Source organism: Sapajus apella, unplaced genomic scaffold, assembly GCF_009761245.1.
Source record: "Sapajus apella isolate SASKATOON/1434 unplaced genomic scaffold, GSC_monkey_1.0 scaffold23, whole genome shotgun sequence".
Lineage (NCBI taxonomy): Eukaryota > Metazoa > Chordata > Mammalia > Primates > Cebidae > Sapajus > Sapajus apella.
Window position 1 is genome coordinate 8,576,324 of NW_022436963.1, and position 14,097 is coordinate 8,590,420.

Consider the following 14,097-nt stretch of genomic DNA (forward strand, 5'->3'; position numbering starts at 1 on the left):
TAAGTGAATTATTGGTTGTTGATCGCTATCTGTGATGGTGTTTCATTTTTCTCTAGATTCTACAATTTTACACACAATCTTCACATTCCTCAGGGATTTGAGAATTAGGTTTAATTGTAGAAATTCTAGATAAGCTATGATTACTCTGAATAATCTCAATTTATGAAAAGCACTACTTCAAAAATACTTAATATTGTGGAATTGTTTATTATTGTGTATAAGACTTGAAATCTTATCCTAAACCAAGCAGACATTCAGGAGACAGAGCTATAATTCTGACATGGCAGGATGTCAGAGAGATGCAAAACAGAATGTCAAATATGATCACATTTTTTAAAATAATAAAAAAAAACAAACATATGTGTGTGTGTTTATATATAAAAAGATGCTTTTATGATACACAAAAAGGTCTATAAAGATGTTTAATGATGGTTATCTCTTAAGGATAAGATTCAAGGGGGGGATTTTACTCTACTTCTATACTGCTTACATTGTTTGCAGAATTTAGAATGACAATAAATTTGGAATTAAAATAAAAGCTTACTCATCATGTGACACATTCCCCTCCAACCCACTCCCCGAGAGTCTACTCCTGGTAACTTCCAGTCTTCCAATTTAACATAATTTCCTAATAACCTAATGGAGAACAAAGAAAACTCTTTGTGGATAAATTTTAACTAATACATTTCATAAATAGTACTTCTAATTTTTATGTGAATGGAAGCAGCTCTTTATATTGGAAAAAGTGGCCCAGTCTTTTTCGGAAAACATGTAATGCCTTTGTTCTTCCTAACTGCCCTGTTGCCCTTCTTTTCCTCCTCCCTCTCTGTCTCAGCAACAGTAGAACATTGCTGCTTAATGCTGATCAATTGTTGGGACACAGCTCTGTACCCCAAATGTGCTCTCAGTAAATAATTTTTAAAAGCTCTAAAATCTGAGTCAAATCTGCTTTTCCTTAGAAATAATATACAAATTCCCTCTAGTCTTTCATATATAAAAAAATATATAGTGGTTATAGATTCAATAACGCAATGAGAACTTCACACCTGATCATCACTGGGACATCATAAAGGACAGAGGATAGAAAGAAAAGAGAAGCAAGGGAGAATTCTATTCAAATGGACAAAGCTGAAGTTTGGCTTCCAGTGGACAAAGTCAGCGTCTTAAGCTGACATTTCAAAAAAAGAGAGAACAAAAACACCCACTTAGGTATTCCATTAACTAGAAAACAAATACTTACATTTCCAGTGGAGAGGGTTCCCTTCTTGTTATATATCTTATTCTAGTCCCATCTTGAATTGGCAGGTAAAATGAGAAAATGAGAAATGAAGGCACATAGTTTTTGTCACTTAGAAAACATCCTGATTATTTCCAGTGACTATGTCAAAGCACTTACAAAAGGTAGGTCAGTTATCCTGCCTTCTCAGTCAACCTAATTTTGCAGTTGATTGGAAATCATTAAACTGGAAATAAATATAAGCTAGATGATCACTATCACTTTATTGAATGAAAGTACAAAATTAAACTAGAACACTAAAATTTTGCATTTTTTTGGTAGCTTAATTTTTTGTTTGTTGCTTAATTCTTCTGTGCAATTCAATACCAATGGCATATAATATGATAGATGATGCTTGTATATTTCTACTTTGGCATAATGACTTTGCTTGAAAAAACTTGAAACTAACACTTTAAGAATTTGTTTTGATAGATGATGAGAAATTCTCACTGCTTTATGCTATTAATCAAGAGAAGTTCAAGATTTGTCAATAAATCATAACCTATAATATAGTTAAGAATAATCATGTTCCAAATGTACATTGAGGAAACTAATGGAAACAACTCACATCTTTGCTCTTCAGATGATTTCACTTGAAATATTTTACAAATAGAATCCAACTTGTGGAATCACTTAGTCATGAGTCTATTGATTTTAACAAACTAATTTATTAGGTTAATTTTGCTCACTTAAAAAATAGCAATCTTTTCTGAAAATGATTATTAAAATATATAAGAAAGGTCTTTACTATAACTAAAAGTGCCCAAATATAATATGTACCATGCTATAATAGTAATTATTTACAATATATTTTTGGAAAAAAATGACAATATGCAGATTAAATGCAGTAAAGAAAACATCACATTTTAACACTTAATATTTCCACTGATTCTTCATGCTCTGCAATTAGAAGATAATTTCACTTGTTTAATTTTCTATCTATTCCAGGAGATTTGTGTCGAAATTTTTTTTCGCCATTAGAAATTGTGATTCTCTATGGGACCTTTTCAGTTTTGCACGCCGATTTTGGAACCAAATCTAAAATTAAGGAAAAATAAAATAGGTCTCAGAAAGATTATTTTATTATTTTTAACATTTCAACCATCATGAATAACAACTAAATTTGAAAATTACCTGGATTCTGTCTTCCTCTAGATTCAATTTTCGAGCTAAGTCTTCTCTAATATCAATGCCAGGATAGCAGTTTACTCTAAAGACATTTTCTAACACTTCAATCTAAGAATAAGAAAATAAATCTTTAAAATGTTGATATTCAGTATGTCACCAAAAATGAGCTTTAATTTCTAGAGCAAAATGACTGCATTTAAATATTGGCAATTAATCTGGATGCCTTTTTAAAAATGATTACTTAGAAATTGTTAAAATATGATAGTCTATTGTTTCATTAATAAGGCTTCTAAACTGAGATACCAAAGTGAATGACTTTTGCTCAACTTGGTGTCAATTAAAAGCTTTTATTATCATTATTGGGTGAAAAAACTTCCCACCTGGTTTTGAGTAAAAGCAGTTCTTGGTCTTCGGCCTCTATACCAACTCAACTCTCTTTTCAAATACAGTCTTTCTGAGGCTGAAAAGTAATTTTCATATTTTGAAGCTCTTTCTTCTGGTATTGGGTGATCCACCATGCTAGGGAATGAAATCCCACTGGGAGGATTTGGGACATGTAGACATAAGTTACCATCTTTACCTAAAAACAGAAAAATAAACCCCATTTTAGATGGTCAGTCTTATGTTTCACAAAGCTCTATAAGAGGTAGTTTCAGGGACTCACCTTTCATTTCCTAGTGGAATTCTTCTGAGTTTCACAAGAGAATCAGCCCCCATCAACCAAAAACTGAAAACCAATAAAAAATGAAGATCCTGTCTTGGTAATCCTGCCTCTTTGGTCTCTAAATGTTGTTTATTTTTCAGTGAAAAGAGATTTCAAATATCTGATGTATCAAACACAGAGAGAGATCTTCTGAAGTAAGTGCAGGTTCTTGGCATTTCCTGTGATCGAACTTTATATCCACTTTGCTCGATCCAAAACTGTTATATTCTTTTCATTTCCCACAGGACTCAGCTGGAGGCTTTAAAAGTTCTAGACTCTGGCTGGGCTCACCTGTAATCCCAACACTTTGGAGCCCGAGGCAGCCAGATCACCTGAGGTCAGGAGTTTGAGACTAGCCTGTCCAACACGGTAAAACCCCATTTCTACTAAAAATAGAAAAACTAGCCAGGTGTGGTTATGCATGCCTGTAATCCAAGCTACTCAGGAGGCTGAGGCAGGAGAATCGTTTGAACCAGGAAGGTGGGGGTCGCAGTGAGCTGAGATTGTGCCACTGCACTCCAGCCTGGGCAACAAGAGCAAAACTGTCTCAGAAAAAAATAGAATCGAATAAAATAAAAGTCCTAGACTCTATGTAGTATGAGATAAAGGGCAAAAAAATAAACACCGTAAATGAAATAACAAATAATTGAAACAATTAAGTTGTGGCATACCTGAGGAGCTGCAGGTGTCTGCCCAGGGCCTGTGGGGTTTCATTAATGGAACACAGTCTGTCTTCTGGTCCATTCCTAAGATTCTCTCAATTGAAAAGGAGCAAGTTGAGGGTTTGCTTTCCCGGAGCTGAGCGCCTTCCTGAAGGCTGGGAGACATCCTCTCGTGGTCTGTGCAGAGCAACAGCTCTGGCCTCTGCTGGCTCTGCCCCACGTGTATAAGGCTGGGATCTTCCTGCAATTCACCTTACAGCTACGCTGACAAGGGGGCTGGATTTAGAACGTCACTAATTAAAATCCTGTCTTAGAAAGTTTTAGCATGTCAATGAACACTTGCCCAGCCAGAAGCTTAAGGAGTTAATTGTTTATTTGTTTGCAAGTAATTAGCAACTAATGGCTACACCAGGGGGGCCACCTACTGGGACAAAAAGTGTTATCTCTCCTAAGCAGAACACAGACTTAACTTTCTCGAAAGAAGTGATGCACAAATGTGGCATTCCTCTTTTATTTGAAGTCATTAATGTATAAAATCATGCTTTTTATTCTGAAGTTTATACTTTCATGGGCTCCAGTTACCTAAACATACAGGCAAGATACAAGAGCAGTCAAGTAATAAATAATCTAATTTAAGTGAATTTTCTTCCAAGGAAATTGGAAAAAATAATCTCTTAATGCTATTACGGTAATTCTGATGAAAATGCCTGTTTTTCATATGCATATGTAATAGGGAATGTTGTCATTGAAAACACAATAGTATTTGGAGTGCAGCATAGTGGAAAAGGTTGGCAATGATATTAACACGGAGTGTAATTTTCTTCCAAGTGCCTGGATTAATTCATAGGAACAGTTGCACCAAGTATTTTAAATAATTAATGGGCTAATTCCTTTCCTTTCTCTTTTCTTTTAAGTGAGAGAGATACAAGTTTATAGGAAGGTTCATATGTAATCGCCTCCAAGCAATTTAGAAGCATGACTACTTAAAGAGAATAATTTCTCTATAATGGTTATTTTAAAGAAAAGAACATAGTTTACTTTTAAAGAAAAATTTCCCACTGTTGATCTTTTGAGGGATGGGCAAAGGAGGGAGTATTTGAAGATGAAAAGGCTTGTGAAAATAACCAAGTACAGAATGTTTTGATTTCATTATCCCAAGAAAAGTATAGCTGATGACTGGGAAGATTCTGAACTGGCTATTTCCCACAAAAGGAGTACTTGTAGTTCTTGTACTCTGCTCCTCCTCTTCTTCCAGTACCTTCCTGAAGATAAATTTACGTGCTTAGCTTTATTCATTATTTAAACAACTGCTAGACTTTCCTTCAGGGAAGAGGAATAACAGTCTCCACTCATAGCAGAAACAGCCTCTATAGGGTGGCACTTATCTTCATCAGCTGTTATCCTATCATGATCTCACAAATATTGAGCTAAATTCTTCCTCATGAAAGCTCTCAGGTAAATAAAGGATCTCACATGCAAAACATCAACAGGCACACGGATTTATAAATATACGTGTAAAACCATTCTGTGGATGAATAAAGCAGTGAACATTTACACCTCATGGAGATTTTGTACATAGTGCTGAGATGTTGATTGTGCAAAGGTGGGGGGTATCTTAATCTGCGACGACTAGGAGGAAGTGAGAGAATACAGGACCTTCCCAGCTTGCTTTCTTTGAGACATTCATTATTTCCTTCCACAATTGGTTGAGCACCTACTCAGAGCCAGAAAAAAACAAAACAAAACAAAATACTATCCTTGCCTTCATAGGGCTCACAGTGGTGCAGAGTGGGAGACAGGAAACAAATAATAATTTTAGGTAAATTATCTAGTATGTTGGCCAGGATAAGAATGGGAAAAGGAAACAGGTGAACCAGGTAAGATGAATCAGTGCAGGAGGTGGAAGAGTAGACGTCAGTGTAGGCCTCACTGAGCCCCTAAGCCCCACAGATGAGTGCCTCAGAGGCACAAGGCAGAAGGATGCCACAGCACACGCCGGAGCAACTCCAGTTCTCAACTTCTTCATTAACAAATATGTTCCAGTATTTTTATTCAGCTTAAATTTATTTTTTTTGGATTTACATAATATCATTTTATATATGGATGAATAGATGAAAATTAAAGGCAGTAAAAATCATCTAAAAATGTGAGGGAAGGCTTTTCTCATATACTCCCCAATAGATTTGTTTGTTTGTTTGAGACAGAATCTCACTCTGTTGCCCAGGCTGGAGTGTGGTAGCATGATGTTGGCTCACTGCAGCCTCCACCTCCTGGGTTCAAGCAATTCTCCCGCTTCAGCCTCCCCAGTAGCTGGCATTACAGGTGCGCACCACCATGCCTGGCTAATTTTTGTATTTTTAGTAGTGACATGGGTTTCACCAGGTTGACCAGGCTAATCTTGAACTCCTGACCTCAAGTGATCCACCCGCCTCAACCTCCCAAAGTAGTGGGATCCCAAAGTGGTGGCATTACAGGTGTGAGCCACCATGCTTAGCCTCAACAATTTTTATAGGTCACTTAATATGTGCCAGACATTATTATAGGTGCTAGAGATCAGTGATGAACAAAACATGGTAATTCCATGGTGTGATAAATACACTGAAAGGAGTGAACAAGGTGACGGGGATGCAACATAACGGGAGTGAGTAACTTTAAGTACGGTGGTCAGTGGTCAGTGGTGGAGGAGGGCCTGAGGAAGTGGCATTTTCGCTGAAGCTGAGCTAGAATGCCAAGAGCCTGAAAAAAAGCACTGCACTCCGAGGGAACAGCAAGTACAAAGGTCTTGCAGTTGAAAAGCACTTGCAGCCGGGTGCAGTGGCTCACACCTGTAATCCCAGCACTTTGGGAGGCCGGAGCTTGTGGATCATGAGGTCAGGAGATTGAGACTGTTCTGGCCAACATGGAAAAACCCTGTCTCTACTAAAAACTCAAAAATTAGCTGGGTGTGGTGGCAGGTGCCTGTAGTCCCAGCTACTCGGGAGGCTGAGGCAGGAGAATCATTTGAACCTGGGAGGTGGAGGTTGCAGTGAGCTGAGATAGTGCCACTGCAGTCCAGCCTGGTGGCAAAGCGAGACTCTATCTCAAATAATAATAATAATAATAATAATAGGCTGGGCGTGGTGGCTCACACCTGCAATCCCAGCACTTTGGGAGGCTGAGGTGGGCAGATCACCTGAGGTCAGGAGTTCAAGACCAGCCTGGCCAACATGGTGAAACCCCATCTCGAAAAAAAAATAATAAAATAAGGAGAAAACCACTTGAAATATTTGAGGAGGTGGTGGTACCGGGTGCATTTGGAGAGCCAGGACGGACAGGCTGGGTAATGGATGGCCTTTAAAGGACATGGTAAGGAGTTCCAGTGCATAGAGAAGCCAGAGTAGAGTTTTAAGCTGGGACTGATATAATAGAATTTATGTTTTTAAACCTTACCCTGGCTGCTCTGTGGAAAGGGATTAGAGAGAAGTGAGTGTAACCAGGGAGATCAGTTTGGAGTTACTTACTGAACACATTATTTACTAAGCTTATACTACCTGCTAGGCATTGTTCTAGGTGTGAGGGATACACTGGTGAAAACACACATGTTTAGAGGCAAAAGATGATGATCATTTGACAGTAGAGAGGGTAGGTTTGGAGAGAACTGCAATTCTTTTTTTTTTTTTTTTTTTGAGACAGAGTTTCACTCTTGTTACCCAGGCTGGAGTGCGATGGCACGATCTCGGCTCACCGCAACCTCCGCCTCCTGGGTTCAGGCAATTCTCCTGCCTCAGCCTCCTGAGTAGCTGGGATTACAGGCGCGCGCCACCATGCCCGGCTAATGTTTTGTATTTTTTGTGGAGATGGGGTTTCACCATATTGACCAGGTTGGTCTCTATCTCTTGACCTGGTGATCCACCCGCCTCGGCCTCCCAAAGTGCTGGGACTACAGGCGTGAGCCACCACGCCCGGTGAGAAGTGCAATTCTTTAGAAGGTTATGGGAGATTGAAAAATTGAATACTTGGTCCCAATTCTTCAATCCCCATAAAATCATGTATAACCATCCCCTTGCTGTGGTTTCATGGTGGAAACAGTGTACTTCCCACCTCCTGATTTTAGGCTTGACTGGCCAATGGGAAGTGATGGGAGCAGAAGCTCGGTGTGCCCACTTGCGTTTTTTTTTTTTTTTTTTAATTGACATAGTCTTATTCTGTCCCCCAGGCTAGAGTGCAGTGGTGCAATCTCTGCTCACTGCAACCTCCACCTGCCAGGTTCAAGTGATTCTCCTGCCTCAGCCTCCTGAGTAGCTGGGACTACAGGTGAACGTCACTACACCTGACTAATTTTTTTATTTTTAGTAGACATGGGGTTTCACCATACTGGTCAAGCTGGTCTTAAATTCCTGACCTCAAGTGGTCCTTCTGCCTCAGCCTCCCAAAGTGCTGGGATTCAGGCATGTAATTTGTATTTTTAGTAGAGATGGGGTTTCACTATGTTGGTCAGGCTGGTCTCAAATTCCTGACCTCAAGTGATCTGGATGCCTCATCCTCCCAAGGTGCTGGGATAACAGGTGCCCAGCCCCATCTTGTGCTTTTGACTTCACTATGAGATCATCCCTGGGACAGCTGCTGCCCTTCAGCCTGAGCCCCGGAATGAACACACATGGATCAGATCCTAACTCATCCCGTATCCTGCAGTCAAGTCAGCCAAGCCCAGTCAATCTCAGCCAAATATCAACTGACCAGCAGTTTTGTGAGAAAAATATTCATTGTTTAAGCCACTGAAGTTTTTTCTTTTTTTATTATTTATTTATTTATTTTATGTTTTAGAGATAGGGTCTCACTATGTTGTCTAGGCTGGTCTTGAACTCTGGGGGTCAAGCAGTCCTCCTGCCTCAGCTTCCTGAGTAGCTGTGACCACAGGCACCAGCCATTACACTGGCTCCACGGAGGTTTTTGAGGTTATTTTATACATAGTATTTTGGAGGAAATAGCTTTGATTCAGGGGTTAAAGAACATGTCTTGTTGATGGGTTGGATAGGGAGGTGAGGGAAAAGAAGGCATTAAAGATGACTATTTTTTTGGCTTGAGCAAATACAATACCATTTACTGGGATGTGAAAGCCTGGGCTAGGGAATGAAATGTTTGGGGAGAAATGAACAGCTCCAGTTTGGATAGCAAGTTGCTTTAAGCTCAATGCTACAGTGCTAAGTTTATGTATCACCAGCAAAGAGATGGTTTTAGAAGCCATAGGTTTGCATGAGATCATCCAGTGGATGGGCGCAGTGGCTCATGCCTGTAATACCAGACCTTTGGGAGGCTGAGATAGGAGGATCCCTTGAGCCCAGAAGGTGGAGGCTATAGTGAACTGTGTGCATGCCACTGCACTTCAGCCTGGATGAATGAATAAGACCCTGTCTTGAAAAATAAAAAAAATTAGGGAATGATGCTAGATACAAGAAGGGTCTCAGGACTGAGTCTAAGGTGCTCCAACATTTGTAGATTGGGACAGAAGTGGTACTGGAAAAGGAGCAGCTTGTAAGGCAGGAGAAAAATCTGGAGATACAAGAACATAGTCAACAGAGGGAACAGGGTCAAGGAAAAGAATGGTTACAATAGCATCTCTAGCGGCCCCTGCTTCCACCCTGGACCCCCTCATGGCTTTCTATGAACACAGCAGCCAGAGGGATCATTTAAAAATGTAAGTCAGTTCATGTCACAACTCTGCTCAAAAAATGGCTCCTGGCCGGGCATGGTGGCTCATGCCTATAATCCCAGCATTTTGGGTGGCCAGGGGCAGAGGATCGCTTGGGGCCAGGAGTTCAAGATCAGCCTGGGCAACACAGTGAGACCCCACCTCTACAAAACAATTAAAAAATTAGCCAGTCATAGTTGCCTGCACCCATAGTCCCAGCTATTTGGGAGGCTGAGGTGGGAGGATCGCTTGAGCCCATGAGGTCAAGGCTGCTGTGAATTATACCACTGGACTCCAGCCTAGGCAACAGAGCAAGACCCTGTCTCAAAAAAAAAAAAAAAAAAAAAACAACTCCCCATCTCAAAAAAAGTCAAAGTCTTTACAATGGCCTGCAGTACCCTACATGACCTGCCAGCCTTCCTTATCTACTTGATCTCACCTCCTATTTCTCCCTCCCATGTTCGCTCTGTTCTAGCCACACTGGACTCTGCCTCCTCTTCCTGAAAATATCTGGCACAACCCTCCCTTAAGGCATTTACACTGGCTGTTGTCATCTGTAATGTTCCTCCCTTATGATTCCCCACAGCTTACCCCTTTATATACTTCAAGTATTTGCTCAAATATCATCTTCTCAATGAGGCCTACATTTCTCCTCTTTTAATTTGCAATCTCTCTTCCAGCACTCCTGACGTCCCTTGCCCTGCTCCCATTTCTATTCCACAGCATTTAACCACCTTTGGCCATATTACAAAATATAGATTTAATACATTTATTGTCTGTTTCCTCTCTATAGGATTTTTTTTGTGTGTTCTGTTCACGCCCTAGCATTCAAAACAGTGCTTGGGCTAGGAGTGGTAGCTTTCGCCTGTAATTCCGGCACTTCGGGAGACCAATGTGGGCGGGTCACTAGAAGTCAGGAGTTCAAGACCAGCCAGGCCAACATGATGAAACCCCATCTCTACTAAAAATAGAAAAATTAGCTGGGCGTGGTGGCATGCACCTATAATCCCACCTACTGGGGAACCTGAGGCAGGAGAATAGCTTGAATCCTGGAGGCTCAGGTTGCAGTGAGCTGAGATCATGCCATTGTACTCCAGCCTGGGTGAGATGGAGAAAAACACCATCTCAAAAAAACAAAAACAAAACAAAATAGTGCTTGTTTATATTAGGTGAAATGATAAATGATGGTCAACTGTGTCAATGTCACTGAGAGGCTGAGTAACATGAAGACAGAAATGTATCCACTAGGTTTGTTAACAAAGAAGTTATTGGCAGCTTTGGCAAGTCTAGAAAGTAGAGAAAAAGCCAGACGAAAGTAAACTGAAGAGTGAATGGGACATTTTTGGTCTGGCTATATGCTGGATCATATTCCTTGCAACACCCTTCTATTACAAAACAGTTTGATGATAGATAAAACATACCTTTAAATGCATTGCTGAGATCCCAACAAGTTTAAGAGAAAATTTGTTTGTTCGTCAAACAAAACAAAAACCAAAACCAGTACCCAAGCACTGAAATCAGAACTGGGAGCAGTGATCAGTAATCAAATGGTAAACATGGGGTCACCTCCAAGGGTAAATATCTTTAGCATCAAAAATCAAGGTATTAGCTGGGTTTGGTGGCTCACACCTGTAATCCCAGCACTTTGGGAGGCTGAGGCAGGCAGATCACCTGATGTCAGGAGTTCAAGACCAGCCTGACCAACATGGAGAAACCCTGTCTCTACTAAAAATACAAAATTAGCTGGGCATGGTGGTGCATGCCTGTAATACCAGCTACTTGGGAGGCTGAGGCAGGAGAATTGCTTGAACCCAGGAGGCAGAGGTTGCGGTGAGCTGAGATGGCACCATTGCACTCCAGCCTGGGAAAAAAAAAAAAATTTCCCCCTTGAAAAAAAAAAAAAAAAACAACCAAGATACTAATCCTCAGACTAGTAGTAGGTGAGAGCTGAAGACTCCTCCTCCTGGTTCCTAGAAAAAGCAAACCAAACCTTGTCTGGAGGAAAGCATTCCTAATTTGGATTCACAAGATTTCCACATATATAAGCTCATAATCAAAGATCATCAAGCAGGTGAGGCCAGTCACCCCACGAGGAAAAGCCAGCAGAAACGATGAGATTTATAGCCTGTTCCAGAAACTGCTAGTTGTCTGCCAATATCCATTCTATCCTTCCTCAGTAACAATATAATTTTTTTTTTTTTAAATAGAGTCTTAGTCTGTCGCCCAGGCTGGAGTGCCATGGCACGATCTTGGTTCACTGAAACCTGCACCTCCTGGGTTCAAGCAATTCTTTTGCCTCAACTTTCTGAGTAACTGGGATTACAGGTGGGTGCCACCATGCCCAGTTAATCTTTTGTATTTTTAGTAGAGATGAGGTTTCACCATATTGGCCAAGCTGGTCTTGAACTCCTGACCTCGAGTGATCCAACCCTCCTTGGCCTCCCAAAGTGCTAGGATTATAGGCATGAGCCACTGCACCAGCCACAATATGATTTTTAGGTAAAGGTTAACAATGACATTTCCCAGACTGCCTAGCATATAGGTGTGGTCATGTGACTTCTTACCTATGAGATGTGAGCAGAAGCAATGTGTCTCACTTTCAGGCCCAGCTATCAAAAGGTAGGGGTGACTCCCATTTTCTCTTTTCTACTGTCTGGACTGTGGACAAGATGGCGGGAACCGATGAAATGTTGGGAATAGCAGTGTAATGAAAGAGAGGACTTGGAGCCCCGTGGATAGTAGATTGGACTTTCCATATCAGTACTGGACTACCTACTTGGACAAAGAATAAATGTCTGTCTTCTTATTTGGGGTCTGTATGTTATAGCAGTCAAGTCTATACCATAACTAATACAGGTCTAGAAGAAATTCAGATATGGGAGTTAACAACAACAGAATTTAAAATACCTAATAAATGAAAGTTTAAAGAACTAAGAGTTAGAATCATCAACAGGGACAAGAAAAAGAAATTATCACAAATGACTGGGAAGATTTTTAAAAGAACTAAGTAGAATTCATAAAATAAAAAATGTATATAATTATTGAAATATACTCTGGATAAGTTAAAGAGCATTTTGGGTTGTCGTGAGAGTGCCCTTCCCCACACCCTGGCCAAAACTTCCTGTTATAGACATTTTAAATTATTGCCAATCTGACATATAAAATAATTTGTTTCACATTGAAGTAAGGTTGGGCATTTATTTCTTTACAGGTTTATTGGTCAATGTATATTTCCTGTTTTGTGAAATGACAGTGTATGCCCTCAGCCCATTTTTCTATCAAAGTGAAATTTTTGTTTGTTTCTTCATTGTCTTCAGAAGGTGGGGGTGATGGTAGGAACTAAATGGGAAGAAAAATGAGGAAACTTTTTGGGGTGATGGTTATGTTTTATGTTTTGACAGGATTTGGATTATACAGCTGTATGCATTTGCCAATACTCATTGATTGGTACTCTAAAATTTGTTCACTGTATGCAAAATTTTATCTATAAAATAATAAGTACTTAACTAGTCAATGTTATGGATGCTAAAGAGTTTAAGGGGGAAGTACATTGATGTCTACAACTTTATTTATTTATTTATTTATTTATTGAGACGGAATCTTGCTCTGTCTCCCAGGCTGGAGTGCAGTGGTGCGATCGCAGCTCACTGCAGCCTCTGCCTCCTGGGTTCGAGTGATTCTCCTGCCTCAACCTCCCTAGCAGCTTGGATCATAGACCCGCACCACCATGCCTGGCTAATTTTTGTATTTTTTTTTAGTAGAGATGGGGTCTCACCAAGTTGGCCAGGCTGGTCTCGAACTCCTGACCTCAAGTGATCCACCCACCTTGGCCTCCCAAAGTGCTGAGATTATAGGCGTGAACAATGGTGCCCAGCCTTGTTTTACACATTTTAAAGTAAGTTGTAGGCCAGGTGTGATGGCTCACGCCTGTAATTCCAGCACTTTGGGAGGCCAAGGTGGGCTGATCACTTGAAGTCAGTTCGAGACCAGCCTGGCCAATATGATAAAGCCCTGCCTCTACTAAAAATACAAAAATTAGCCGAGCGTGTTGGTCATGCCTGTAATCCTAGCTACTTGGGAGGCTGAGTCACAAGAATAGCTTGAACTGGGGAGGCGAGGTTGCAGTGAGCCATGATAGCACCACTGCATTCCAGCCTGTGTGACAGAGTGAGTGAGATTGTATCTCAAAAAACAAACAAACAAAAAAACCACAAAACATAAAATGGATTGATGGATGGATAAATATGTGATGCTTTCAGTATCTCTCTTATTCAACATTGTTCTGTAATTCTGGACTATTAGAACTTTTAAACCAATTGAGTTTTCTGGGATGCTGAAAATGTTCTTCATCTGAGCTATCTAATATGGTAGCCACTAGCTACATGTGGCTAATGAGCATTTGAAATGTTAGTGCAACTGAGGAACTGAATTTCAAATGTAATTAAGTTTAATTTAATTTAAACTTGGATGGACACACACAGCTAGTGGCTCCATATCAAATAGCACAGACAGAGAACACTTCCATAACTGCAAGAAGTCTTACTGCACAGTGCTGGTCTAGAATTATAGAACAATATTGAAAATAATGATCATAGCCTGGGCGAGGTGGCTAATGCCTATAATCCCAACACTTTGGGACACCAAGGTGGGGTGGATCACC

General features: G+C 40.3%; 1 protein-coding gene across 1 annotated transcript; it reads right to left on the reverse strand.

Annotated features, from left to right (window-relative positions):
- Positions 1-1,476: 1,476 nt before the first annotated feature.
- Positions 1,477-12,367, reverse strand: HESX1 (HESX homeobox 1). Its single transcript, XM_032290259.1, has 5 exons — positions 12,002-12,367; positions 3,779-5,031; positions 2,785-2,984; positions 2,411-2,512; positions 1,477-2,314 (listed from the first exon to the last, which is right to left on the reverse strand). The coding sequence occupies exons 2-5, from the start codon at positions 3,933-3,935 to the stop codon at positions 2,216-2,218; spliced, it is 558 nt and encodes a 185-aa protein (XP_032146150.1). The 5' UTR covers positions 3,936-5,031; positions 12,002-12,367; the 3' UTR covers positions 1,477-2,215.
- Positions 12,368-14,097: the final 1,730 nt, after the last annotated feature.